The sequence below is a fragment of the Gigantopelta aegis genome, chromosome 11 (assembly GCF_016097555.1).
Source record: "Gigantopelta aegis isolate Gae_Host chromosome 11, Gae_host_genome, whole genome shotgun sequence".
Lineage (NCBI taxonomy): Eukaryota > Metazoa > Mollusca > Gastropoda > Neomphalida > Peltospiridae > Gigantopelta > Gigantopelta aegis.
The window spans coordinates 15304210-15330611 of NC_054709.1; the positions used below are offsets into that span (position 1 = coordinate 15304210).

Below are 26402 nucleotides of genomic sequence, written 5' to 3' on the forward strand. Positions count from 1 at the left end.
CCACTGCGCCACCGAAGTATGTCCACAAATATTGAATTTTTTTTCGTCTGCAATATCTATACACCAAAACCAAAATAGTTCTTAAATAACAATTTATTTCTATTTTAAAGCTATAAATTGTCTTTAAAAAGGTTTTTAAAAATCAGAACAATCAACTGGAAAACAAGTGTAACTTTGAAAAATACAACATTGCTTTGCTAGTGGAATAGTAGTTTCGTCCCACAAAGTTATATTTTTTGGTCAGTGACCGAAGATAGAAGACATACCCTTGTGTTTAAGCACTAAGGTATATTTTTGACTATTATAGCCGTTTTTGATAACTGAAATTATACTTTACTTCGATGTTATTGGTCATCCTGGTGTTTTTAATATCACAAAATTTTAGTCTATTTTTAGAGGGTATTTCACCATTTCAAAATCAGAGACTCATGTTTCACTCAATTGTAACTTTATCCAAATGTGATACAGGTTTGTAAATTAACTAAAATTAGTGTTAATGTTCACGGGTTGAAACTAGGGTATGTCCCTTTAACTAGTCATATCTTGACTATCTATCTATCTGTCTGTCTGTCTGTCTGTCTGTCCGTCCGTCTGTCCGTCCGTCTGTCCGTCTATCTGTCTATCTATCTTATCTATCTTATCTATCTATCTATCTGTCTTATCTGTCTATCTATCTATCTATCTATCTATCTATCTATCTATCTATCTATCTATCTATCTATCTGTCTGTCTGTCTGTCTGTCTGTATGTCTGTCTGTCTACCTATCTTATCTATCTTATCTATCTGTCTGTCTATATTATCTATCTATCTATCTATATTATCTATCTATCTTATCTATCTTATCTATCTTATCTATCTATCTATCTTATCTCTCCTATCTATCTATCTATCTATCTATCTATCTATCTATCTTATCTCTCCTATCTATCTATCTGTCTATCTATCTATCTATCTATCTATCTATCTATCTATCTATCTATCTATCTATCTTATCTCTCCTATCTATCTATCTGTCTATCTATCTATCTATCTATCTATCTATCTATCTATCTATCTATCTATCTGTCTGTCTGTCTGTCTGTCTATCTGTCTGTCTGTCTGTCTGTCTATCTATCTATCTATCTATCTATCTATCTATCTGTCTAAGTATAGTCTAATTAATGACGACAAAGTTTCCTGAGTTCTGTTTTTGTTTGTTTGTTTGTGTGTTTTTTGTGTTTGTTTCTTTTTTGTTGTTGTTGTTGCTGTTGTTTTGTATGCGTTTATTTGTTGTTGTTTTGTCTTCTTTTTTTTCCCTGTCTGTTTGTTTTGTGTTTGTTTTTATTTGTATTTTTGATTGTTTGGTGTGGTGGTGGTGGTCTGGTTTTGTTTTTTTTGCTTTTGTTTTGGCTTTGTTTTTGTTTTGTTTCATTTTGTTTTTTGTTTTATTTTTATATTTGTTTTTGTTTTTGTTTTTGTTTTTTTGTTTATTTGTTTGTTTTTAATGGGGGGTTTTGGGGGGTGGTTGGGGGAGTTGGGGGAGTTGGGGGAGGGTGGTGGCATATTTTTTGTTTTTTTTTTTTTGTTTGTTTTGTTTGTTTGATTTTTTGTTTGTTTTGTTTTGTGCTTTAGTTTGTTGTTGTTTTTGTGCTACTTTGTTATATTTTTCTATCATTAATAACGGAACCAAAATTCCAAATTTATTTTCCAAAGGTTTTTGGATCTACAATAATGAGCATTTATCTATACTTACTAATAGTTTAGATAAGAAATTAATAATCTTGGTAACACTTGATTCAACAATCACTTGTATAATACCTCTTAGTCCAAAACATTAAGTCATCGGCCAACAGAAATAGTGTGTGTGTGTGTGTGTGTGTGTGTGTGTGTGTGTGTGTGTGTGTGTGTGTATGTGTGTGTGTGTGTGTGTGTGGTTGTTGTTGTTGTTCTAAGGTTCTTTGAGTCAAAACATTTATTTGTATCGTTCCATAGCACTGGTCAGACATTTGTGTATGAACCAGGCCAATAGCTATTTGCATTCACGGACTAATGCATTGGGATATTTCTCGTTCCAGCCAGTGCACCACGACTGGTATATCAAAGGCCGTGGTATGTACCATCCTGTCTGTGGGATGATGCATATAAAAGATCCCTTGCTGTTAATGGGAAAAAGAAGCCTATGAAGTGGCGACAGCGGGTTTCCTCTCTCAATATCTGTGTGGATCTTAACCATATGTCTGATGCCATATAACCGTAAATAAAATTTGTCAGGCGCGGGGGGGGGGAGGTTGGGGGGACCCCCCCCCCACACACACACACCCCTGCTCAAGGCGAATTTTTTTTTCATATCCCGATTTTTAATGTAATTTTTTCCAAAAAAATGTGGTCAGAAAGCAGCTCGGCTAGCCAGCAGAAAACACCTCAGAATAGCCCTAGAAGGGGTCAATTTTTCAAAATGTTCGGGGGGAGGTGCCAGAAAGCTCGACCCCCCCCCCCCCCCCCCCCCCCCCCCCCCCCCCCCCCCCCCCTGCAAAATTTCCTGCGCACGCCCCTTTTTGTTGAGTGCGTCGTTAAATAAAACATGTCTTTCTTTCACGGACTAATGCATCCAATGGCGTGCCTCGTCGTTATTCACGTACCGTGTCACGTGAAGCAGATCTATTCCCGCTATTGTGCTTCACATAACACCGCATGTTCGTAGCGTATAGCCGCCATTTTGAACCGTGAAGCAGATGTGTGGTTTTGTGCACACGACACCAAAGTTGTTGTCAATTTAAGTTAGTCTCAGCCTACGTTTACGACACAACTACGAGAAGACACGTGCCGAAATGCGGGAATTTTACAAATACGGTTTATATGTTTTCGTATTTTTCGCTTTTAGCGATGTCGCCTGCCAAGTCACACATGGACACGGCTTTGACACATTTGAAGAAATTTTGGAGAGATTTCACACACAGGACAATTTTCTCAGTTTTAATAATACGAAATTATTAACGGAGGACGTATTTGGGAGTCTACACTGTGAAAAAAATGCATCTTTATCTGCAAATGCTTGTACGACATCACTGGTGAGTTAATTTTATTTTTTATTTTATCCCTTTTGAATGTATTTTCCCCTCTTTTTCTTTTGTAATACCTTCTTTAATGAAAAATTACACATTTAATAAGATATTCAATTATTGTTTATCTTATTGAAACATAACATTTTAAGCTAAACTTTTTTTATTATTATTAACAACTACAAATGTGTTTAGTACACAATCAAGCAGGTAATGTTATGTAATACGTAACCAGTACCCAGTGGTTTATAAAACCGTTAATAGCCTCTGTTCAACAATTACCAGGAGTCCTTCTCCAACTTGACAGATACCGTCACGGATAATGATTCAGTTATAAATGTTAATTGGATAAACTCGTTTTTGGTCACAGTAAAGCATCTTTCACTGTCCCCGTATTTAAAGAGACCTACCGCTGTCGTAATGGTTACGCCGTCGACTGGTAGGTGCTTTGTTCGAACCCTAGTACCGTCTCCAGCGTACAGTGTTGAGACCGCTGCGTGGATTTCTCTTTCAGTAAAAGCTATCGTTGAAGCCATAATTAATAAAATGCTACATTTTTATATTAACAAAAAAATAAAAATGTTTTGTCAAAATAAGGGTTGTATAATAGTCGTTTGATATTTTATATTTTCAGAACATTGTAAATGTTTGAAGAACAAACTTATTTTTTGACCAGAAAAATTAATATTTATTTTTTATCATTTAAGGTTCAAGCACGTAATCCATGCCATACACACCTCAAATATCTGGACTGTCTGTTTTAGGACATAATAAAATAAAGCCGGGCGGGGATAAAAATTTTGGATTTATGTTATTATGTCCTAACACAGGTGTACATACCAAATAGTTGAAGTGTGTGTGGCATAAACGACTTGCTTGAACCGTAAATGATTACAAGCAAACAAAAGAAATCTATATTTGAAAAAAAAAGACGTCACACAAACACACACATGTACTAATAATTACTTACCCGCTGTTTGGAAACTTGAGTGAATTCGCAGTACTATCTAGTTATTAATTTAGTAATGTCTGTCAAACAACCTCCGATATACAGCGTGCTCATGTGAAATATATGTTTTTATTATAAAAAAAAAAAACCCACAAAACCCCCACACGTCAATATAGCCAGTGTTTCTGTGTATAGTGAATTGGACCACATGTCATTGTTTATTAGCAAATATGAAAGGATGATTAAATATTGATTAAAACATGTTCAGAATAGAGACTCCATTGTGTACGTTTATAATATAGTAATGCCAAAAGAAACATTACATACATAAAATTTGAATATTATACTCTCTCTCTCTCTCTCTCTCTCTCTCTCTCTCTCTCTCTCTCTCTCTCTCTCTCCTCCTCTCTCTCTCTCTCTCTCTCTCCTCTGTGTGTTCTCCTCCCGACCTCTGCATCCTGGTCTCTCTTTGTGTGTGTGTAGCTCTGATTTCGTCCTCTATCCTCTCTCTCTCTCCTCCTCTCCTCTCTGTCTCCCTCTCTCTCTCTCTCTCTCTCTCTCTCTCTCTCTCTCTCTCTCTCTCTCTCTCTCTCTCTCTCTCTCTCTCTCTCTCTCTCTCTCTCTCTCATCTCTATATATATATATATATATATATATCTATATATGTTGCTAATGGAAAATAACCAATTTAGAAACAAACAAACTTATCGGGAAGTGCATTGTGACATTTAAATGTTGAACTATGTGATACTCACATATGGCCTCAGACCACAATTAATTTCGCTATATGTTTCTATATAGCCTTAGTGGCTATAACAATTTTATTAATATCAGCAGGCCCGTGAAGTTTTGTATGTACCTTTGCCTGCATGGGGGGACACATACCCTGAAAAGGACAACCCCTGTTGTCCAGCTCTTTCTCCCAGCATATTGGTTTAAACAGACACACCCTCTAAACCAGGCCGGAGTACACCCATTTTACACAAAAAGCACTACTTTTGCATGGGCTGGAATTACCAGAAACAAGTCTTCAATGTCAGCAAGTTACACATGTTTACAAACTACATGCTATTCCCTGTCACTTCAGTCAAACAGTTGCCACTTCATAGCTGTCTGCCATGAAATAATCACAGTCAAACAGCAGACTACTTGCGCGGTGAAACTTCCGGATTTTGGACAACCAAATGGGAAGATAACTGTAATCTGAGGCCATATCCCGCCGAACCGTGTGTTATTTTCTATAATACGATTTTCAACCTTGTAAGTTTCTGTTGGACACGTCAGGATATATTTTTTTGGGGCGGGATCGTAGCCCATATGTCGCTTGCTACGATTTTCGAACATTTGTAAAGTTTCTTTTTGGACGTCAGCCTGATATATTTTGGGGCGGGACGTAGCCCAGTGGTATGTCGCTTGCTTGATGCGCGATCGGTCTGGGACTCGTCGATCCCCATCAGTTGGGGCTCATTGGGCTATTTTTCGATCCATCCAGTTTCANGCAATGCAATGGCATGATTTGGCATTTATGTTCAAGCCTGAAATTAAGATGCATATTGCAATTGTACCTTGTTCTTTAGTCTCATCTAATTATCATCTAGTGTCGGGTACTTGAGTCTGGGTCGAGTTAGATTCTCGAGTACTCGAGTTCAATATTTTGGACTCGTTGAAGCCCTAGTTTATCTTGTGGTTACTTGTTGTAGCGTGTTAATATTGTCACGTTTAGCAAGTAGTTCTCCATTTCCAAAGTCTCCCAAAGTAAAATATTACCAGCATACATACTGAAATTTAAATATTGTTTCATGATTACAAGCAGGCTGGTGCACGTATAGTTCCAAAGTCTCCCATAAGTCCATAGCCGTTGCTTCCATACCTTTCTTGTTGTTGTTGGACTCTTTGTTGTTTAATCTGTACACAAGGTGGGGGCGAGACGTAGCCCAGTGGTACAGCGCTCGCTCGACGCGCGGTCAGTTTGGGATCGATCCCCGTCAGTGGGCCCATTGCGCTATTTCTCGTTCCAGCCAGTGCACCACGACGTATATCAAAGGCCGTGGTATGTCCTATCCTGTCTGTGGCATGGTGCATATAAAAGATCCCTTGCTGCTAATCGAAAAGAGTAGCCCATGAAATGGCGATAGCGGGTTTCTTCTCTCAATATATGTGTGGTCCTTAACCATGTGTCTAACGCCATATAACCGTAAATAAAATGTGTCGAGTGCATCGTTAAATAAAACATTTCCTTATATCAGGATGATGCAAGCAGTGATATTTAATACAATTGATTAAATTGTGATTATGGTGTTAAATGTTTGTGGTCAGCCTTGTATTTCTTGCGGAGGTTTGGTGGATTCAAGATCAAGTTTTGCCTTGTTTACCATGAATATTAAACAGCGTATATGATGGACCAATATCTGCAAGAATGGAATGATCACCGCCACCATATTTCCAAATTAAAGCATTATAATGAGTTCAAACGGCGTTTTGAGTGCGAAAATTATCTATCTTATATTGATATTTCAACATCACCAGTGCTTCTCGATTTTATTGTACACGATAGATTAGATAAAAGTTATTTACATGTACTGTCAAATGCAGGACCGTGCCCCCCTCCCCCTGAGAATCTCACTTTTTTTCTTCTTTTTTTTTTACTCGAGAAAATAGCATACACATCTCAGGGTTTAATTTGTATAGTGTTTCATTTGTTTATAAAAAGAAGTGCCCCCCCCCCCCCCCCCCCTAGGAATTTGATCAGGGTACGGCCTGAAATGTTATCACGTATGTACAAGATATTGATTTTTTTTTTTTTTTTACTCGACGTAATAGCGAAGATAAAAAGTGTAAACCTGTATGGAAGAAAATTATAATCGCTTTGTAAGTCAAGTGGCTTGCGAATTGTTAATGGTAGGCATACCGGTGACAAAGATGGTAGTATTACATTCTGTAATGCTAATGGCTCTAGTCTTATATACTATGTCCTAGTACATGAATCCTGTTATGATTCAATATAGCAGTTTGAGTCTGGGAAATGTAATTGGTTTTCTGACCACGCACCCGTATGTTTCTCTGTTTCATTCACAAAGTTATATAATATAGCTAAAGAGATAACGAATGGACAGAAAGAAAGAAAGAAAGAAATGTTTTATTTAACGAGGCACTCAACACATTTTATTTACGGTTATATGGCGTCAGACATATGGTTACGGACCACACAGATTTTGAGAGGAAACCCGCTGTCGCCACTACATGGGCTACTCTTCCGATTAGCAGCAAGGTATCTTTTATTTGCGGATAACACAAACCACGGGCTTTGTTGAACCAGTTATGGATCACTGGTCGGTGCAAGTGGTTTACACCTACCCATTGAGCTTTGCCGAGCACTCACTCAGGGTTTGGAGTCAGTATCTGGATTAAAAATCCCATGCCTCGACTAGGATCCGAACCCAGTACCTACCAGCCTGTAGACCGATGGCTTACCACGACGCCACCGAGGCCGGTCGAATGGACAGAGACACATACCAGCATAAAAAGAAACGATGAGTACAATGAGATTGTTGATAAACTTGTTGAACATATAGATAACTTGATAAATATATGTACTGGTAATTGTATTGACGCCATATAACCGTAAATAAAGTGTGTTGAGTGCGTAGTTAAATAAAACATTTCCTGTTAATTGTAATAGCCAGGAAACTGTTAATACGTGTGTAGATACATTCACACATGAACTCAACGATCTTATTTTACCCCATTGTACTGTTAAAACTTGCAAAACAAATTTGAGTGGAAAAGGACAAATTCACCGTTATGTTAAAGTAGAAGATAAACTTTGGTTTAATGATATATGTAAAGAACGATATGCTCAATACAGAAAGGCAGTTAAAGTGTTTAATCGAAGTAAAACAAGAAAAATCGTACGGAATTTGTTCGATATATGATTACAAACATTTAGAACGCAGACAGTACACGTCTCAACAAGGTAACAAGCTGAATTATTGGCGGAAACATCACACCAAATCATTTTACAAACAGTTCGAGAAAGGTAAAAATAATGTTAAATCAGAACTCAGTAATGACGATTTTTATAATCATTTTCTAAATCTGGCTTTAAACGAACCAACAAGTAACAGTGAAGTAGATAACGTTTTAACCAATTACGATACTTTTTATACTGATGACTCAGTGGGTAGCTTATTAAATAGTGACATCACCAAGAGTGAAATATCGAGTGCTATTCATAAGTTAAAGAAAAACAAAGCATGTGACTTTGATGGTCTTTTAAACAAATATTTTATTAATTTTATGAATGTTTTGATGCCATGTTTGTTGATATTGTTTAATACTGTTTTTAAATCCGGTCATTTCTCTCATAGCTTGTCAGTTGGATGTATAGTGCCTTGTTTTAAAAAGGGAAATCCCAACGACACGGATAATTATAGAGGTATTACTTTAGTTAGCTGCCTACCATTATACTAAATGAAAAATTATGTAAATTCGACATGGAAAATAATATTATCACTGACGCCCAATTTGGCTTTAGAAAACATTTGTCCACTGTGGATGCAATTTTCGTTCTACAGTCCCTAATAAACAGAGTGTGTAATGCACGAAAACGGCTATATTGCTGTTTTATTGACTACAAAAAAACATTTGACTTTGTAAATAGACAAAATGTATGGTATAAATTTATTAAACAAGGCGTAAGTGGGAAAATGCTAAATAATAATAAGAATCGGATATGTCACCTAAAGAGGGAGATAGAGCTTAAACACACTAACATTGGGGGGTGGGGTGGATGCAGGATATTGATATTTACAAAACAGACTTAACTGCAGCATTTGACCCAAAACGAAATCGCTAGCTGTCGGGCATGACAATAGTAGTTATTTACTAGCCCAACATTGAATATCACTAGCCATGGGAGTGGGGCTACCATAATCTAGAAGCCCTGTCGGGCATGGCAACAGTAGTTATTTACTAGCCCAGCATTGAATATCACTAGCCATGGGAGTGGGGCTACCATAATCTAGAAGCCCTGTCGGGCATGGCAATATTAATTATTTACTAGCCCAACATTGAATATCACTAGCCATGGGAGTGGGGCTACCATAATCTAGAAGCCCTGGTGGGCATGGCATAGTAGTTATTTACTAGTCCAACATTGAAAATCACTAGCCATGGGAGTGGGGCTACCATAATCTAGAAGCCCTGGCCTTTCCATTAATTTGAAAAATGTAGCCGGTTTCCTCTAAGATTATATGTCAGAATTATATGCAACAGCCTATGATTAGTATACTGATGGAAAGAAATAAGGGAACACATCAAATTGTAGACCAAATTTAATTCACAACTAGCGTAATAATGTCTGTATTTCATACCATGTTGTAATGTGGGATTGAATACCTAGTGTTGAATGAGCTGCCTATATGTTCCCAGCACTGGCGGGGGGGGGGGGGGGGGGGGGGGGCATGTGCCCCCCCACACTTTTCAGATATTTTGCTTTATAATAGTGTTCAAGTGTATAAATATAAAAGTGTGCCGCCCCCTCGCCTCCCCCCCCCCCCCACACTTTTTGACACCTTCCTACGCCACTGCGGGCCAGTCCACTTCTGACAATATCAATTGATTTTTGATGCAGTCATTATTTCTTGTTGCTATCTGTGTGATCCTTTATTTCAGTCCATCAGTATATATAAATGTGCTCTAGTGGTGTCGTTAAACAGAATAAGCGTTCTTGCTTTCTTCATTAAATTCATACGGGATATTAGTTATGTACAATAGACCCTTACCTGTACTTTTAGTGATAGTGGGGGCATTTACCTCGAAAACCACCAATTCATTCCATCAAACAGCTTACCTGTAATCAACGAAACAACAAGAAAGTCGAGCGTTGCCCGTAAGGGTTTTGCAACGATAGAGAACACACTAATAATAGCAACAGTTGCACCCATGTCTCATGCACTGGGTATCAGCTTTCCCAATTTATAGAATCAGTATCTGGGTCAATATTGTATTTCACCACCTTTCACCGTGCCCCATTTTTTTGCTTTCGAAATGTGAAGCAATTCAGACATAGACGTATTAGGTTTAGGGTGCCCTTGAAAGGTAGTTGCAACGTTAAATTGTAGGATTGTGTTTCCTAACATGTTAATGCCCTAGTAACCCTGATATTATTTCACTGACATTGCTCAGTGCAGTGCAGTGCTGTGATCGTGTGTCCGCGTAAATATCCATTTCCGAGTTGTGAACTAGACATGATAACTTGTTTGCGTTTGGGTGCACTTGTATGAAATGAAGTTCCGGTACCCTCAAAACAAATTTAGCTATTTTCGCAAGTAATAAAACAAAGCATCTTTTTAAAAAAACAAAACAATAATAAAACATAAAATTAATTCTTCTTCCACACCTCTAATTAAATTTTATATTTTGCTATTTTATCGACTGGAATGTTTGCAATTTTTGTCAATTATGAATGACGTCATTGTTATCCAAATAAAAGGGATCGGAAAAGTATTAAATTAGTCTCTCACCTGTTTTGAACCGACTGATCATTTTCGAACGAACATTTAACGTGCAATGATTTTTTTTTCTCTCATCAAAACGAAGTTTAGAGAAACGTTGCCATTTTTCATCAAAATTCAAAAGGTGAAGGTGTGTGTGTCTCTCTCTCTCTCTCTCTCTCTTTCTCTCTCTCTCTTTTTCTCTTTTTCTCTCGCTCTCTCTCTTTCCACCCTCCCTGTCTGTAACTCCCCTCCACACACACACACACACACACACACACACACACACACACACACACACACACACACAAACACCTCTGTCTCTATCCCTATGTCTTTCTCTCTCTATGAAAATATCAAATATCAAAATATCCATATGTTGAGGGTGTCGTTTTACAGCATTCCTGTCCCGTCTTGTTTTCCAGAGATTTTATTTCACAATGACTATTTAAACTGCATACAGAGAGCGTTAATAGTCCATGTCAAAGCATGTTTTATCATTTCTAAGAGTAGGCCTGGTATGTCACGAAACTCTAAAGAGAACGGGTTACATGATAGTGGTTACTGAAACAAAAATATAATTGGGGTAATCACTGAAGCATTGGATCTCGGTTGGGTTGGGAGCCACAAACGGGAATCGAACCCCTTTTGTTTTTACTGCAACTTATTTGTGTGCTTATGCATCAAATTAAGGTTCAAACACGTTGTCCTGAGCACACACACACAGAGCGAGAGAGAGAGAGAGAGAGAGAGAGAGAGAGAGAGAGAGAGAGAGAGAGAGAGAGAGAGAGAGAGAGAGAGAGAGAGAGAGAGAGAGAGAGAGAGAGAGAGAGACAGATGACAGACACCTCAGCTATCTGTGCTGTCTGTCCAGGACAGTGGGTTAATGACGAGTTGCTAGTGGGTAACTTAGTGCGAGAGAAGTTACTACTAGCTATGGGTGGAAGCCGATGTCGGGGTGCGAACCCAGTACTCACCAACCTTAAGCCCGATGGCTTAGCTACTACACCAATGAGGCCAGTTTGCCGATAAAGCGCTAACCTGGTGTGCGGCCGGTCTGGGATCGATCGACGTCGGTGGATCCATTGGGCTCTAGTGGTGTCGTTAAACAAAAACTTTACCATTTAACTTTAAATCTAGGGCTTGTTCATTGAACTCTCACAACGTTGCTACCTTGCAGTGCAATCCAAAAAGAAATGCTAGGCATATGCGATATTCTTTTAAGACAGCTTAAGAACGTTTTGTGAAGTAGCGGAACAACAAAATCTGTCACGGTAATCAGAAATGGAATCTCTGCACAAAACAGAGCCAAAGAGAAGTTTCGACAACGTCTATACATAGATAGCCACTCATCAGGTCGACCATCAGACATAAAAATAAGATTCTGGCTAGACGATGCCTTAAAGGGACATTCCTGAGTTTGCTGCATTGTAAGATGTTTCCGACTAATAAAATATTTCTACGATTAAACTTACATATTAAATATATTTTCTTATTTAGAATATCAGAGTCTGTATATTCAGTGGGTTTCTGGTCGTCTTAATATTTGTAAGAAGCCCAAAAATTGGTGGATTTTTAGGAAATAAAATGAAAAATTAACCTAGTACAAATATTAGAACGATCAGAAACACGTTTAATATACAGCCACTAATATTCTAAACAAGAAAATATATTTAATATGTAAGTTTAATCGTAGAAATATTTTATTAGTCGATAACATCTTACAACATTGCAGCAAACTCGGGAATGTCCCTTTAACACAGAGAGTTCGAAATAAGCACTTGTCCGTTTGTCTTGACACGTGAAAATCTGCTCCGACAAACAAAATGTACCTTGCTGGTTGTCCAGTGAACAAGTATAAATACTCAAAGATGTTTCATTTTAAGCAATGAAAAACACTGTCCTTGTACTTTATAAAACAAGCTTCTTCTTTTTGTTTTTTTGACAAGTGAAACTATTGGTGGATAAGTAGATTTCTAAATGTTTTTGTCTGGTGGAATTAGTGAAAAATTCTGCTTATTTCTATCACTGACACACACTTCTTGTAAAACTAAACACGCCCGAAGCTGGGTCTAAGGTCTGGTGCTGTCCAAGCGCGTGCTCCGGAAATGGTGTAGGAGTAGTGTGTCTAGACTGACGAACAACATTTTTAAGGAGGTTCGGGTCATGCTTCTCCAAAAAAATACATCGAAAAAAAGAAGAAAGAAAAGTAGCTTGGAGAAGGCGGTGAGTTCGACCCTCAAGCCCACCCTCTGCACACGCGCCTGCTGTTAAAATATACCGCATATTCTCCATCGTCTGCTTCCAGATCTGTAGTTCGCGCCAGCACAGACTCGATGAGTTTTGTCACATTCAATCCGGCGCATTTCTGGATCTTGGTAGTCTGGCGCTGTCTAAATATGGCGCATGTTCTATGACGTCTGTTGCCAGATCTGTAATTCGTGTCAGCGTAGACGCAGTGTGTTTTGTCACATTCGATTCAATGAGTTTCTTTTTCGACTGGCACCATACTCGCCAGACTCGGACCCAGCTTCAGTGTGTTTTGGGCCTTAAATATCATTAATGGCATCTTTACACTAACTGTTTAATTCATCAAAGCACCCGCACTTGTTGAGTTTGCGCTCATCTTTGTCAACGTTCTTGCTGACCTTTGACGTTGACCCCAAAGCATTCCTTAATGAAAGGCTTGAAAGTTGTGAACTGTTTACAATTATTTGTTTCTAATTACTGGACAAGCAACGTTCTTCATTCATCATTCATTCTATTAACGAACAAAGGGCATATGGAATGTAAATTACTCCAGACAAAGACCAAAAAAAAAGAAAAAAGAAAAAGAAAAGAAAAGCCGGGTAGGTCTTTGGTTTTAAACACCACAGTCATTTATCGAAGGATTTGATCAAATGAAATAATTTCTTATAATGAAAAGGCTTAGCAGCAAGATTCAAAGTAATAATTCGTTACAGTCACAATCGCGCGTAACATGAATATCAATAACCACAAGCATGTAATTCTGATATGGTAATCGATTATTCCCATACCATTTCATTAGTATTAAATTATTAATAATAACTCCAATAGGTTAATGAACTATTTTGTTCTATTCTATATTAATCGATTCCAACCATGGTTTATAAGGCATATAATCTTATATGTGACTTCTGATATGTGTCATAGATTTCAGTCTGTATAAGTACAGTTCTAAAATATGTCATTAATAGATTATGAAGCAGAGGTGAACAATCATGCTACTAATTATCTGAACGAAGACCATCAACCAAAGTCATCTTTTTTTATATATATATATATATATATATATACACACACACACACAGAGAGAGAGAGAGAGAGAGAGAGAGAGAGAGAGAGAGAGAGAGAGAGAGAGAGAGAGAGAGAGAGAGAGAGAGAGAGAGAGAGAGAGAGAGGGGGGGGGGGAAGGAAGGAGACTACAGACATAAATGTTAAAAGTCGGCGAAAACGTCTAATGCCAAATGGGGCGAAATTAGGAAGGGGGCCAGACATCAGGCTTCTAAATCTTGCGAGAACGATACTTTCGTTCGCGCGTCGCTTACGTATGTACTGTAATGTATTTTTGAGTAACCTATTTTTCGTTCGCGCATTAGATTCAGGACATCATTTACATGGACATATAACAGGTTAGGCGACACGGAAATGGGTTACCTGAATTTATTTTCTGTTAAAACAATAAATGGGTTACGCACATTTTCTTCCATGTCGCCTCAGACGTACACAGTGTCGTCACGAGCTACAGCACACGTTTTGGGGCGACACTGGAGGTTGCCTTACAGACCTGTGATGACTTGCGAATTATTTAATGGTCTCGAATAAATCAAAAAGCGACAGGACATCCAGGACATTCTGAACACGTCATCAATCAGTCCAATATACCAGATAATGCGAATATATGCGGTTGACACCAGTTACGTCTAAATATGGCGTACATGGATGGGTCCATAGGTCAAATCTTTATTTATCATACTAGTCGTCAGAACTGTGCAGAAATTGTTTATTTATAATAGCTGCACGATATAATGCAGGACAATGTGTAATGGTAAACAGAAAGTAGATGACGTTGTGTCCAGTAGTAGTAGACACAGACACACACACACACATAACACATAACATAACGCATAACATAACACAGAACATAAAATAACACATAAAATAACACATAACATAGCATATAACATGACACATAACATAACGCATAACATAACACATAACATAAAATAACACATAACACATAAAATAACACATAACATAGCATATAACATAACACATAACATAACGCATAACATAACGCATAACATAACGCGTATTATTACCCATATGGTTACAAATATATTGGTACATATCAAAGTGATAGGTCCCACTAGAATGCCAAATGGGACGTAACACTTTTGACGTCACACGATGACGTCATCAGTTGGCGCACTACAACCTTACAGGAACGTAAACGAAACGAGATCAGTGATATAAATTAAGATCGACTATGGGTAATACATAGGATATTAAACTCGCTACCATTTCGTATCAGGTTTATGTCCCTCGTGAAATTATATTCATGGTCACTCGCTAAAGCTCGTGACAATTGAAAATTATTTCACTCGGGACATAAACATGATACGAAATGGAAGTTCGTTTAATATCCTATAAACATAACATATAACATAACACAACACAACACAACACAATACATAACACACCACATAACATAACATAACATAAGACATAAAACATAACATGACAACAAATAACATAACACATAACACAACGTAACACATAACATATACTGGACAACAAAAGACAAACAAACATGAAAAGTAGTTTTCTTTAATTTATTTCAAATTATTCAGGTTCAATCCCATTGGTTTTGTGACCATTAGAATGTATATCAACGCCTGGTGGACATTTTAGGCCCATTTCGACAGTCTATTTCCAGATTTCTTTGTATCGTGATTGAATGATTGATTCATTTATTCATAACAAGGGCGGTTTGTAGCAATCCTCCGTCATTTGTTTTTGTCAGTTTAATTACGGTCTTCAAAGGCGATAGTTGTCGAGACGAATTCTTGGGGTGGTTAACTGACGGGCATCTGCGCACGAACCTTTGACGTCACACAAAGTACATACCTGTATTCATACGCGTCGGCTGAAAAATGCCCGGAAATACCGCACGACCCTCCATAATACAACATGACCTTCCCTCGCAGAACACGGACCTAGTTACATATCTGTATTCATACGCGCCGGTTGCAAAATGTACCCAAATACCGCACGACCCTATAGCACGACCCTCCCTCTAGTAGCACGACCCTAATCTGTCCTGTTAAACGTCATGGCAGCATTTTACCTTTAAGTGTATTCTAAAGTGGGCAAACTACATGGCCGTGCACTGTTTTTTTCCCCTCTCAATATTGCTGTTCTATTTCATATCACTTTGATAATAAATTATGACTATGGTTTACTCTAAAGAGAAAAAATAAAAAATTTTGATCGAAATTATTAGTGTCACAAGCTGTAGGTCGCTTTAGTTGACATAATTATTACTCCCGAAAACAAATCTGGAAAAAATTATAGAAACTTACTTTTTTTTTTAACCAGCAAGGAGTTTTAGACTATTAACTACTCAGTTGCTCCCCCCCCCCCCCCCCCCCCCCCCCCCAAACAAAAAATCCTAGCTACGGCACTGAGACCCCACCCGTATATTCGGGTTCAGCCAATAGCTATTTACAGCCCTGTTTTCAAATAAAGTGATTGATTGATTAATTCATTCATTGATAACAATGAAGGTTTCTAGCACTTCAGCCCATTGTTTTTGTCGTTTTTGACATTTATCAAAGACGATAGTTGTCGAGACGAATTCTTTGGGTGTTTTCTGACTGGCATCTGCGCACGAACGTTTGACGTCACACAAAGTACATATCTGTATTCATACGCGCCGGTTGCAAAATGTGCCCACATACAGCACGACCCTCCCTCTAGTAGCACGGCCCTAATCTGTTCTTTACCGTTAAGTGTATTCTAAAGTGGGCAAACTACATGACCTTGAACTGTTTTTTTTCCCCTCCCGATATTGCTGTTCTATTTCATTTCACTTTGATAATAAATTATGACTATGGCTTACGCTAAAGAGAATTTTTTTTTTTTGATCGAAATTATTAGTGTCTCAAGCTTTAGTTAGCTTTAGCTGATATATTATTGTGTAATGATTTACCCATAAGGCACTTTCTGTGTTCAAATGATATAACTCAAGATAGATGCTAAATATAAGTGGCACAGTTAAAACTATTTAGTACGAAAGAAAGATATGTTTTATTTAACGACACACTCAACACATTTTATTTACGGTTATATGGCGTCAGACACCCGCTGTCGCCACATAGGCTACTCTTTTACGACAGGCAGCAAGGGATCTTTTATTTGCGCTTCCCACAGGCAGGATAGCACAAACCATGGCCTTTGTTGAACCAGTTATGGATCACTGGTCGGTGCAAGTGGTTTACACCTACCCATTGAGCCTTGCGGAGCACTCACTCAGGGTTTGGAGTCGGTATCTGGATTAAAAATCACACGCCTCGACTGGGATCCGAACCCAGTACCTACCAGCCTGTAGACCGATGGCCTAACCACGACGCCACCGAGGCCGGTCAAGGTATCTTGAAAGAAAGAAAGAAGTGTTTTATTTAACGACGCACTCAACACATTTTATTTACGGTTATATGGCGTCAGACATATGGTTAAGGACCACACAGATTTTGAGAGGAAACCCGCTGTCGCCACTACATGGGCTACTCTTCCGATTAGCAGCAAGGGATCTTTTATTTGCGCTTCCCACAGGCAGGATAGCACAAACCATGGCCTTTGTTGAACCAGTTATGGATCACTGGTCGGTGCAAGTGGTTTACACCTACCCATTGAGCCTTGCGGAGCACTCACTCAGGGTTTGGAGTCGGTATCTGGATTAAAAATCCCATGCCTCGACTGGGATCCGAACCCAGTACCTACCAGCCTGTAGACCGATGGCCTAACCACGACGCCACCGAGGCCGGTCAAGGTATCTTGAAATGCACGTTTCCACATTTTCCCCATTAGTAGTAGCAAGGGATGTGCTTTCCCAGAGACAGATACTGGGTCCACCGATGTAGTTCGATCCCACGATCAAAGCACCTCAGGCGAGCGCTCTAGAGACTGAAATAGACCCGGGGCCGTAGCTAGCGTGGGTAGGGGGGGGGGGGCAAGGGGGTCACTTGCCTCCCCCTCCCCCGAAAAAAAATCTGGAACAAAATATAGAAACTGAAAGAAAATTATTTTGTAACCGTTTATGGAGTTTTAGACTATTAACTACTCAGTCCCCCCCCCCCCCCCCCACCCCCCGAAACAAAACAAATCCTAGCTACGGCACTGAGACCCCACCCGTAGAGCGGGGTCATTTTATGTTAATTGTAACTCAGCTTAGCATACTGATACACACGTCATATAGTTGTATATTCCTGTTTATCTTCAGTTTTATATATTGTATTATGTATAATATTGTTTAACCTAGATAACACAGTGACCATTTAGTTCACAAAGGTTATATTCGGGTTCAGCCAATAGCTATTTACAGCTCTGTTTTCAAATAAAGTGATTGATTGATTAATTCATTCATTGATAACATTGAAGTTTTCTAGCACTTCAGCCCATTGTTTTTGTCGTTTTTGACATTTATCAAAGACGATAGTTGTCGAGACGAATTCTATGGGTGTTTTCTGACTGGCATCTGCGCACGAACATTTGACGTCACACAAAGTACATATCTGTATTCATACGCGCCGGTTGCAAAATGTGCCCACATACAGCACGACCCTACAGCACGACCCTCCCTCTAGTAGCACGGCCCTAATCTGTTCTTTACCGTTAAGTGTATTCTAAAGTGGGCAAACTACATGACCTTGAACTGGGGGTTTTCCCCTCCCGATATTGCTGTTCTATTTCATTTCACTTTGATAATAAATTATGACTGGTTTACGCTAAAAAAAAAAAAAAAATTGATCGAAGTTATTAGTGTCTCAAGCTTTAGTTAGCTTTGGCTGATATACTATTGTGTAATGATTTACCCATAAGGCACTTTCTGTGTTCAAATGATATAACTCAAGATAGATGCTAAATATAAGTGGCACAGTTAAAACTATTTATTACGAAACCACAGACACTAAAGCACATTGGTTAATTAATCATCGGCTACTGGATGTCAACAGGTGATAATTCTGAGACGTAATGTATAGAGGAAACCCGCTACGTTTTTCTCATTAGCACCAAGGTATCTTGAAATGCACGTTTCCACATTTTGCCATTAGTAGCAAGGGATGTGCAGAGACAGATAATGGGTCTACCGATGTGGTTCGATCCCACAATCAAAGCACCCCAGGCGAGCGCTCTAGAGACTGAAATAGACATTCAGTTGCCCCCCCCCCCCCCCCCCCCCCCGAAAAAATCTGGGAAAAATTATAGAAACTTAAAGAAATTTATCTTTTTAATCGTTTAAGGAGTTTTAGACTATTACCTACTCAGTTGCCCCCTCACTCAAACAAATATCCTAGCTACGGCCCTGAGACCTCACCCTTAGAGAGGGGTCATTTTATGTTTATGGTAACTCAGCTTAGCATACTGATACACACGTCATATAGTTGTATATTCCTGTTTATCTTCAGTTTTATATATTGTATCATGTATAATATTGTTTAACCTAGATAACACTGTGACCATTTAGTTCACAAAGGTTATATTCGGGTTCAGCCAATAGCTATTTACAGCTGTGTTTTCAAATAAAGTGATTGATTGATTAATTCATTCATTGATAACATTGAAGGTTTCTAGCACTTCAGCCCATTGTTTTTGTCATTTTTGACATTTATCAAAGACGATAGCTGTCGAGACGAATTCTTTGGGTGTTTTCTGACTGGCATCTGCGCACGAACCTTTGACGTCACACAAAATACATAACTGTATTCCTACGCGCCGGTTGCAATATGTCACAAAATACCGCACGACCCTCCCTGTAACAGCACGGCCCTAATCTGTCCTGTTAAACGACTTTGTAGCATTTTACCGTTAAGTGTATTCTACAGAGTGTAATACTCCATGATCGTGAACTTTCTTTCTTTTTCTTCTCTCCCGATATTGCTGTTCTATTTCATTTCACTTTGATAATAAATTATAACTGTGGTCTAAGTTAAAACGACATTTTGATCAAAGAAAAGCCTTTGAAATTATCAGTGTGTCTCAAGCTTTAGTTAGCTTTAGTTGATTTATTGTTGGTGTAATGATTTGCCTATAAGGCACTTTCTGTGTTCAAACGATATAACTCATGATAGTTACTAAATATAGCTGGCACAGTTCAGAGTTTTTTTTTGGGTTTTTTAATGACACCACATGCACTAAAGCACATTGGTTAATTAATCACCGGCTACTGGATGTCAACTTTTGATAATTCTGAGAAATAATGTTCAGAGGAAACACGCTACATTTTTTTTCCATTAGCAACAAAGTATATTTAAATGCAATTTCCATGGACAGGGACGGGACGTAGCCCAGTGGTAAAGTGCTCGCTTGATGCGCAGGCTGTCTGGGATCGATCCCCGTAGGTGGGCTCATTGGGCTGTTTTTCGTTCAAGCCAGTGCTCCACGACTAGAATATCAAAGACCGTGGTATGTGCTATCCTGTCTGTAGGATGGTGCATATAAAAGATCCTTTGCTGCTAACGGAAAAATGTAGCGGGTTTCCTCTCTAAGACCTCATTGGGGGACCCACTGTTCTCTGATACGAGTTATTCTGTCCGTGTAAAGTTAAAGTTTGTTTGTTTCACGACACCACTAGAACACATTGATTTAAAATAATTATCGGCTATTGGATGTCAAACATTCTGTCATTGCAACATACAGTCTTAGAGAGGCAACCCGCAAAGCAAATACCATTAGTAGCAAGGGATCTTTAATATGCACCATCGCACGGACAGGATAACACATGTCATATCCTTTGATATACCAGTCGTGGTGCACTGGCTGGGACGACAAATAGCCCAAATGGGCCAACCGACAGGGATCGATCCCAAACCGACCGCGCATAAAGCGAGCGTTTTACCTCTGGGCTACGTCTTGCCGCTATAATATATAGTCTTAGTAAAAATCTCCGACCCTTTCTGTGAAAACTAGCACATAACAGATCCCTTGCTGCTAATGGAAAAAAATGTGTGCTCTAGTGGTGTCGTTAAACAAACCAAACACGAACTAAAAGCGGCTACATTAAATCAAGTTGAAATTTGAAATTAATAATGTGGATACAGTGATAACGTAGAAAGCTTTTCTTTGATCATGGATCAAAGTGTATGTATCTCTTTGCTCTGACAACAGTCGTAATTTACGATCAAGATGAAATGACATAGACCAAGGTCGTGCGGTATTGTGATATTTAACATTATGCACACGAGCACTGGGACTCAACAGTTAAATATTGCATATAGGGCCGTGCGTTATTAAGGACCTCTTGCAACCAACAAAAAGTTAAAAGTTTGTTTTGTTTAACGACACCACTAGAGCACATTGATTTATTAATCATCTGCTATTGGATGTCAAACATTTGGTAATTTTTGACAGATAGTCTTAGAGAGGAAACACGCTACATTTTTTTTTCAATTAGGGATCTTTAATACGCACTATCCCATATACAGGATAGCACATACCACGGTCTTTGATGTACCAGTCCAATGGGGCCGACCGCGCATCAAGCGAGCACTCTACCACTGGGCTACATCCCGCTCCTGCAACGGACGAATTCGAATACAGTAGGCCTGGTAGGATATTGTGTGACATCACAGCTTCGTGTATAGGGAAATGACAGCTCGTGAGTAGATGTCATTCACTAACATTGACAGTGAATTTTGTTTTCATAACTGCTTGGATTATAGTGCGAAGACGAGTGACATACAACTGTATACAATTTAAAATTCCACAGTTTTCAGGCTGGCAGGTGTTACAGGGGCGGAAAGAAAGAAATGTTATATTTAACGACGCACTCAACACATTTTATTTACGGTTATATGGCGTCAGACATATGGTTAAGGACCACACATATATTGAGAGAGGAAACCCGCTGTCGCCACTTCATGGGCTACTCTTTTCGATTAGCAGCAAGGGATCTTTTATATGCACCATCCCACAGACAGGATAGAACATACCGCGGCCTTTGATATACCAGTCGTGGTGCACTGGCTGGAACGAGAAATAGCCCAATGGGCCCACCGACGGGGATCGATCCCAGACCGACCGCGCATCGAGCGAGCGCTGTACCACTGGGCTACGTCTCGCCCCTTACAGGGACGGATACAGGATTTGGTTTAGGGAGGTGGTGCAACGTTTATAAAAGGCACCTCCAGTGTTCAGGAGGAGTATGCAATGTTTAAGAAAAAGGCTACATACACAGACCCGTAGCATGGTGGACATTATTGGAGGGGTGGGGGGATTGAACGAGCGTCGAAGGCGCGAGGTATTTGGGGGGTCCGGGGGCATGATTCAAAGGTTATTTGCTCTTTACTGTAACTCCCGCCGTTAATCTCGATCCGTTAGTCTCAGTCGAGATGTAAAGGTTATCAAAAAAAGAGAGCCAAAATTATTGGCAACCCCCCCCCCCCCCCCCCCCCCCTTCTACGGGCCTGATACAGTTTTGTGAAAGTACAATAACATGTATTATCTATATTGTAATCTTTCACAGAAGTATCAAGTTGACTACCATTTAATTAAGATATTACATTTTCTCACTAAAACCCAGTAAATGTATGGTATTCTTCTGCTAAACACTGTTTGTTTCGGGGCATTTAAAATTTTAGGGAGGAGGTGTGTCACGTGTGGGTATGGACCCTTAGAACACCCCTCTTGGATTAGCGCCTGCTTTTTGCAATACCAGGGGTAAATACAGACAACCGCTTGTCGCTAACGTTCGCTAAACTGTTGTGTGTGTTTGGGTTTTTTTCACGCTACACAGTAAACCGAATGACCAAGTTCGGGAACCCGTCAAAATAGTTCGCAAACGTTTGCAAAAATCCGGCTGGCTGAACTTAGGCCATAGTGAGTTTTAACGGCTTAATGCTGAGATGTAAGGTCACTACAATAGTTGAACCTTCTGTACCGATTCGCATGGCATTTGGCAGCCCAGCGTCTCATCTTCTCGGCCAAAATGTCTTCTACAAAAATAGAAGCACCTTAACCTTAATTTGTACTGTCAAAAACTCGGCTCAAAACTAATGCCAGACTACCAACTGGCAGCACACAGTTGGCCAACTTTTTGCTGTCACGACTTCTACGACTGTCCAGTTGCTAGTTAGCGCTCTTACAACTCGATTTTCGTCGTATACTGGCTAGAGTCAGACTACCAACTGGCAGCACACAGTTGGCCAACTTTTTGCTGTCACGACTTCTACGACTGTCCAGTTGCTAGTTAGCGCTCTTACAACTCGATTTTCGTCGGGAGAGACGCGCTTCAACTCGATTTTCGTCGTATACTGGCTAGAGTCAGACTACCAACTGCCAGCACAAAGTTGGCCAACTCTGCAGTCACGACTTCTACGACTGTCCAGCTGTTAGTCTGGGCGCTCTTACAACTCGATTCTCGTCGTATAACCCATATTCCAGGGTCAGACTACCAACTGCCAGCACAAAGTTGGCCAACTGTCTGCGGTAACGACTTCTACGACTGTCCAGTTGCTAGTCTGAGCGCTCTTCTCGTCGTATAACCCATTAGTTGTTAATCATTCTGAACTCACCCGTCTTAAGTCAGGAGTTGGAGAAATTGCAACGCAACCGTCGAGTTGGCCAGCTTTGTACTGGCAGTTGGTAGTCTGACACAAGCATAACGTAACAATTTAATATTTGTATCCAACAATTCTTAATTACTAACCACTGTATATAATCAGAAACCGTCATGTCACGCCATATTGTTATACGACTAAATATAAACTGAATCACAAAGTGCATTGTCATCACTTAGACTATAGGATTTCATGTTGGGTCACATTGAGCATGAGACTCTATCGGAACTTGCATTTAGGTTCTGCAAAAGCAGGTCAATGCGACTCATTGTGGATACCATTGATTTCATTAAGATTAGCGACAGCTAAATTAGCAGCCAGAAATAACACCGTAACAACAATGTCCTTCCTGCTTAACCGAGCGCATCAGGGTTTGAAACATCATATAGCACAACAGCGTTTATGAGTTCCTGTCATGAAGAAAAATAATTATTGTCTTAATTTTATAACACACCGTAAATCCTGGAATAAGATATTTGCCGTTAATAGAAGTCGGGGCAGGACGTAGCCCAGTGGTAAAGCGCTCGCTTGATGCGCGGTCGATCCAGGATCGATCCCCGTCGGTGGACCCATTAGGCTATTTCTCATTCCAGCCAGTGCTCCACAACTGGTATATCAAAGGCTTAGGTATCTGCCATCCTGTCTGTGGGATGGTACATATAAAATATCCCTTACTGCTAATCGAAAAGAGTAGCCAATGAAGTGGCGACAGCGGGTTTCCTCTCTCAATATCTATGTGGTCCTTAACCATATGTCCGACGCTATATAACCGTAAATAAAATGTGATGAGTGCGTCGTTAAATAAAATATTTCCCTCCTTTCTATCATGAAGAAAAACAATTATTGTGTTTAATGTTATAACATACCGTAAAACCTGGAATAAGAGATTTAATGTTATAACATACCGTAAAACCTGGAATAAGAGATTTAATGTTATAACATACCGTAAAACCTGGAGTAAGAGGTCTGCCTTCAATAGAAGTCTGCCTCGATTAGAGGCCGGGTCTCAGAGTCTCTAATAATAATAATAAATCAGAGGCCTGCCTAGAGAAGAAACCTGCATTCAACAAAAGCCCGTCCTCTATAACGGCCAGGGGCAGTGCTCGCTTGAGGTGCTTGCGTCGCAGGATCGAACCACCTCGGTGGGAAAGTGCATGTAAAAGATCTCTTGCTGCATTAAGAGAAATGTAGCGGGTTTCCTCTGACTATGAGTCAGAAATACCAAATGTTTGACATCCAATAGCCGCTGATTAATTAATCAAGTGCTCTAGTGGTGTCGTTAAACAAAACAAACTTCTTCTTCTATAAAGGTCAGTTTATGCTGTTGTCAGGTTAATAAGCACATTATACTCGTCACTTCTGTTGTATGACGTCAGCAGGTTACAATCACGTGGCGAGAACGACAGGGATAATGAAATGTTTTATTTGTCATTGAGGTAAGGGGTTTCCACATATACAAAACAGTTTAGAAGAGAAGATAAGCTTACAATAAGGCTGTGTTAAAACATTTTGCTTGTAAAAAAAAAAAAAATGCCTTCCTTGAATAGGAAAGGAAATAGTTTATTTAACGACGCACTCAGCACATTTTATTTTCGGTTATACGGCGTCAGACATATGTTTAAGGACCACACAGATATTGAGGGAAGAAATCCGCTGTCACCACTTCATGGGCTACTCTTTTCGATTAACAGCAAGGGATCTTTTATATGCACTATCCCACAGACAAGATAGCACATACCACGGCCTTTGATATACCAGTCGCGGTGCACTGGCTGGAACGAAAAATAGCTCAGTAGGCCCACCGACGGGGATCGATCTCAAACCGATTGCGCATCAAGCGAGTGCTTTACCACTAGGCTACACCCCGCCCCGACAGGAAATGAGAAACGCTTCATTTCTCATTTAGATAAGGGGTTTCCACATACATGTATACGAAACAGTTCAGAAGATAAGATAAGCTTACAAAAAGGCTATGTTAAGGGACATTCCTGAGTTTTTAACGATTTTTAACAGACTTTTTAACGATTGTAATTACATATCAAATATATTTTTCTGCATACAATATTAGTGGCTGTATATTAAACGTGTTTTTGATCGCTCTAATGTTTGTACTAGGTAAAATTTTATTTTCTAAAATATAGTTTTTTCGTACGTACGAAATTATTTGAAGACACAATCCAGTTTGGGCTTCTTAAAAATATTAAGACGACCAGAAACACATTGAATATACAAAAACTGATATTCTAAACAAGAAAATATATTTAATATGTAAGTTTAATCGTAGAAATATTTTATGACTCGGAAACATCTTACAATGGAGTAAACTCGGGAAGTCTGCCTTGAATAGAGGCCGGGTCTTTGAACGTCAAGAAAAAAGAATAATATAGAAGCCTAGGCTCTAGGTTTACGGTATGTCCTATATTTTATTGGCAAAAATCGAGTGGTGGCATCCATAAACATCTACCTTCGTGTCTCGGTCGAGATGTTTTATTACCAGTTAAGAAACGGAACGATACGTTCAAAACCAAAACACGATTTGTCCACCACAGTCCATTGCCTTCCAAAAGGAACCAATGAAGTGACATATAAATACATAACGAGTAACGTTAAAACTCACATAAAAACAATAAGCAAAACATTTTTTATTTTTTAAATATCAGTGTAAATAAAATTGTTGGTTTTATTTTACAAATTTCCTTTTAAAGTACAAAGGTTAAATCTCCCTTTTTGATAGAGGGATAAAGACAACTGGTGGAATCGACCAGGCGAAGCACCCACAATTCTACCGTTATGCTAGTCTCAGGCTATCAACTGTCATGACAGAGTTAGCCAACTCGCCGATCTCTTGACTTCTACGACTGTCCAGTTGCTAATCTGAACGCTCGTACAACTCGATTCTCGTCGTATACAACACTTGGGAGTTGGGAAAGATACAACGCAAACATCGAGTCGAGTTGGCCAACTTCGTCGTGACAGTTGATACTCTTAGCCTAGCATTAGTCTATGTATACTGTATTATTGATTATTTCAGGCGAAAAAGTTAAAAGTGTGTTATGTTTA

At 39.3% G+C, this 26402-nt stretch overlaps 1 protein-coding gene across 1 annotated transcript in view; it reads left to right on the forward strand.

Annotated features, from left to right (window-relative positions):
- Window positions 1–2680: 2680 nt before the first annotated feature.
- Window positions 2681–26402, forward strand: part of LOC121385377 (zinc transporter ZIP12-like) — an 88120-nt gene continuing 64398 nt past the window's right edge. Inside the window, exon 1 of the mRNA XM_041516042.1 lies at window positions 2681–3048. Within this exon, the coding sequence (XP_041371976.1) occupies window positions 2809–3048 (240 nt within the window). The 5' untranslated portion in view covers window positions 2681–2808. The remainder of the gene's footprint in view (window positions 3049–26402) is intronic.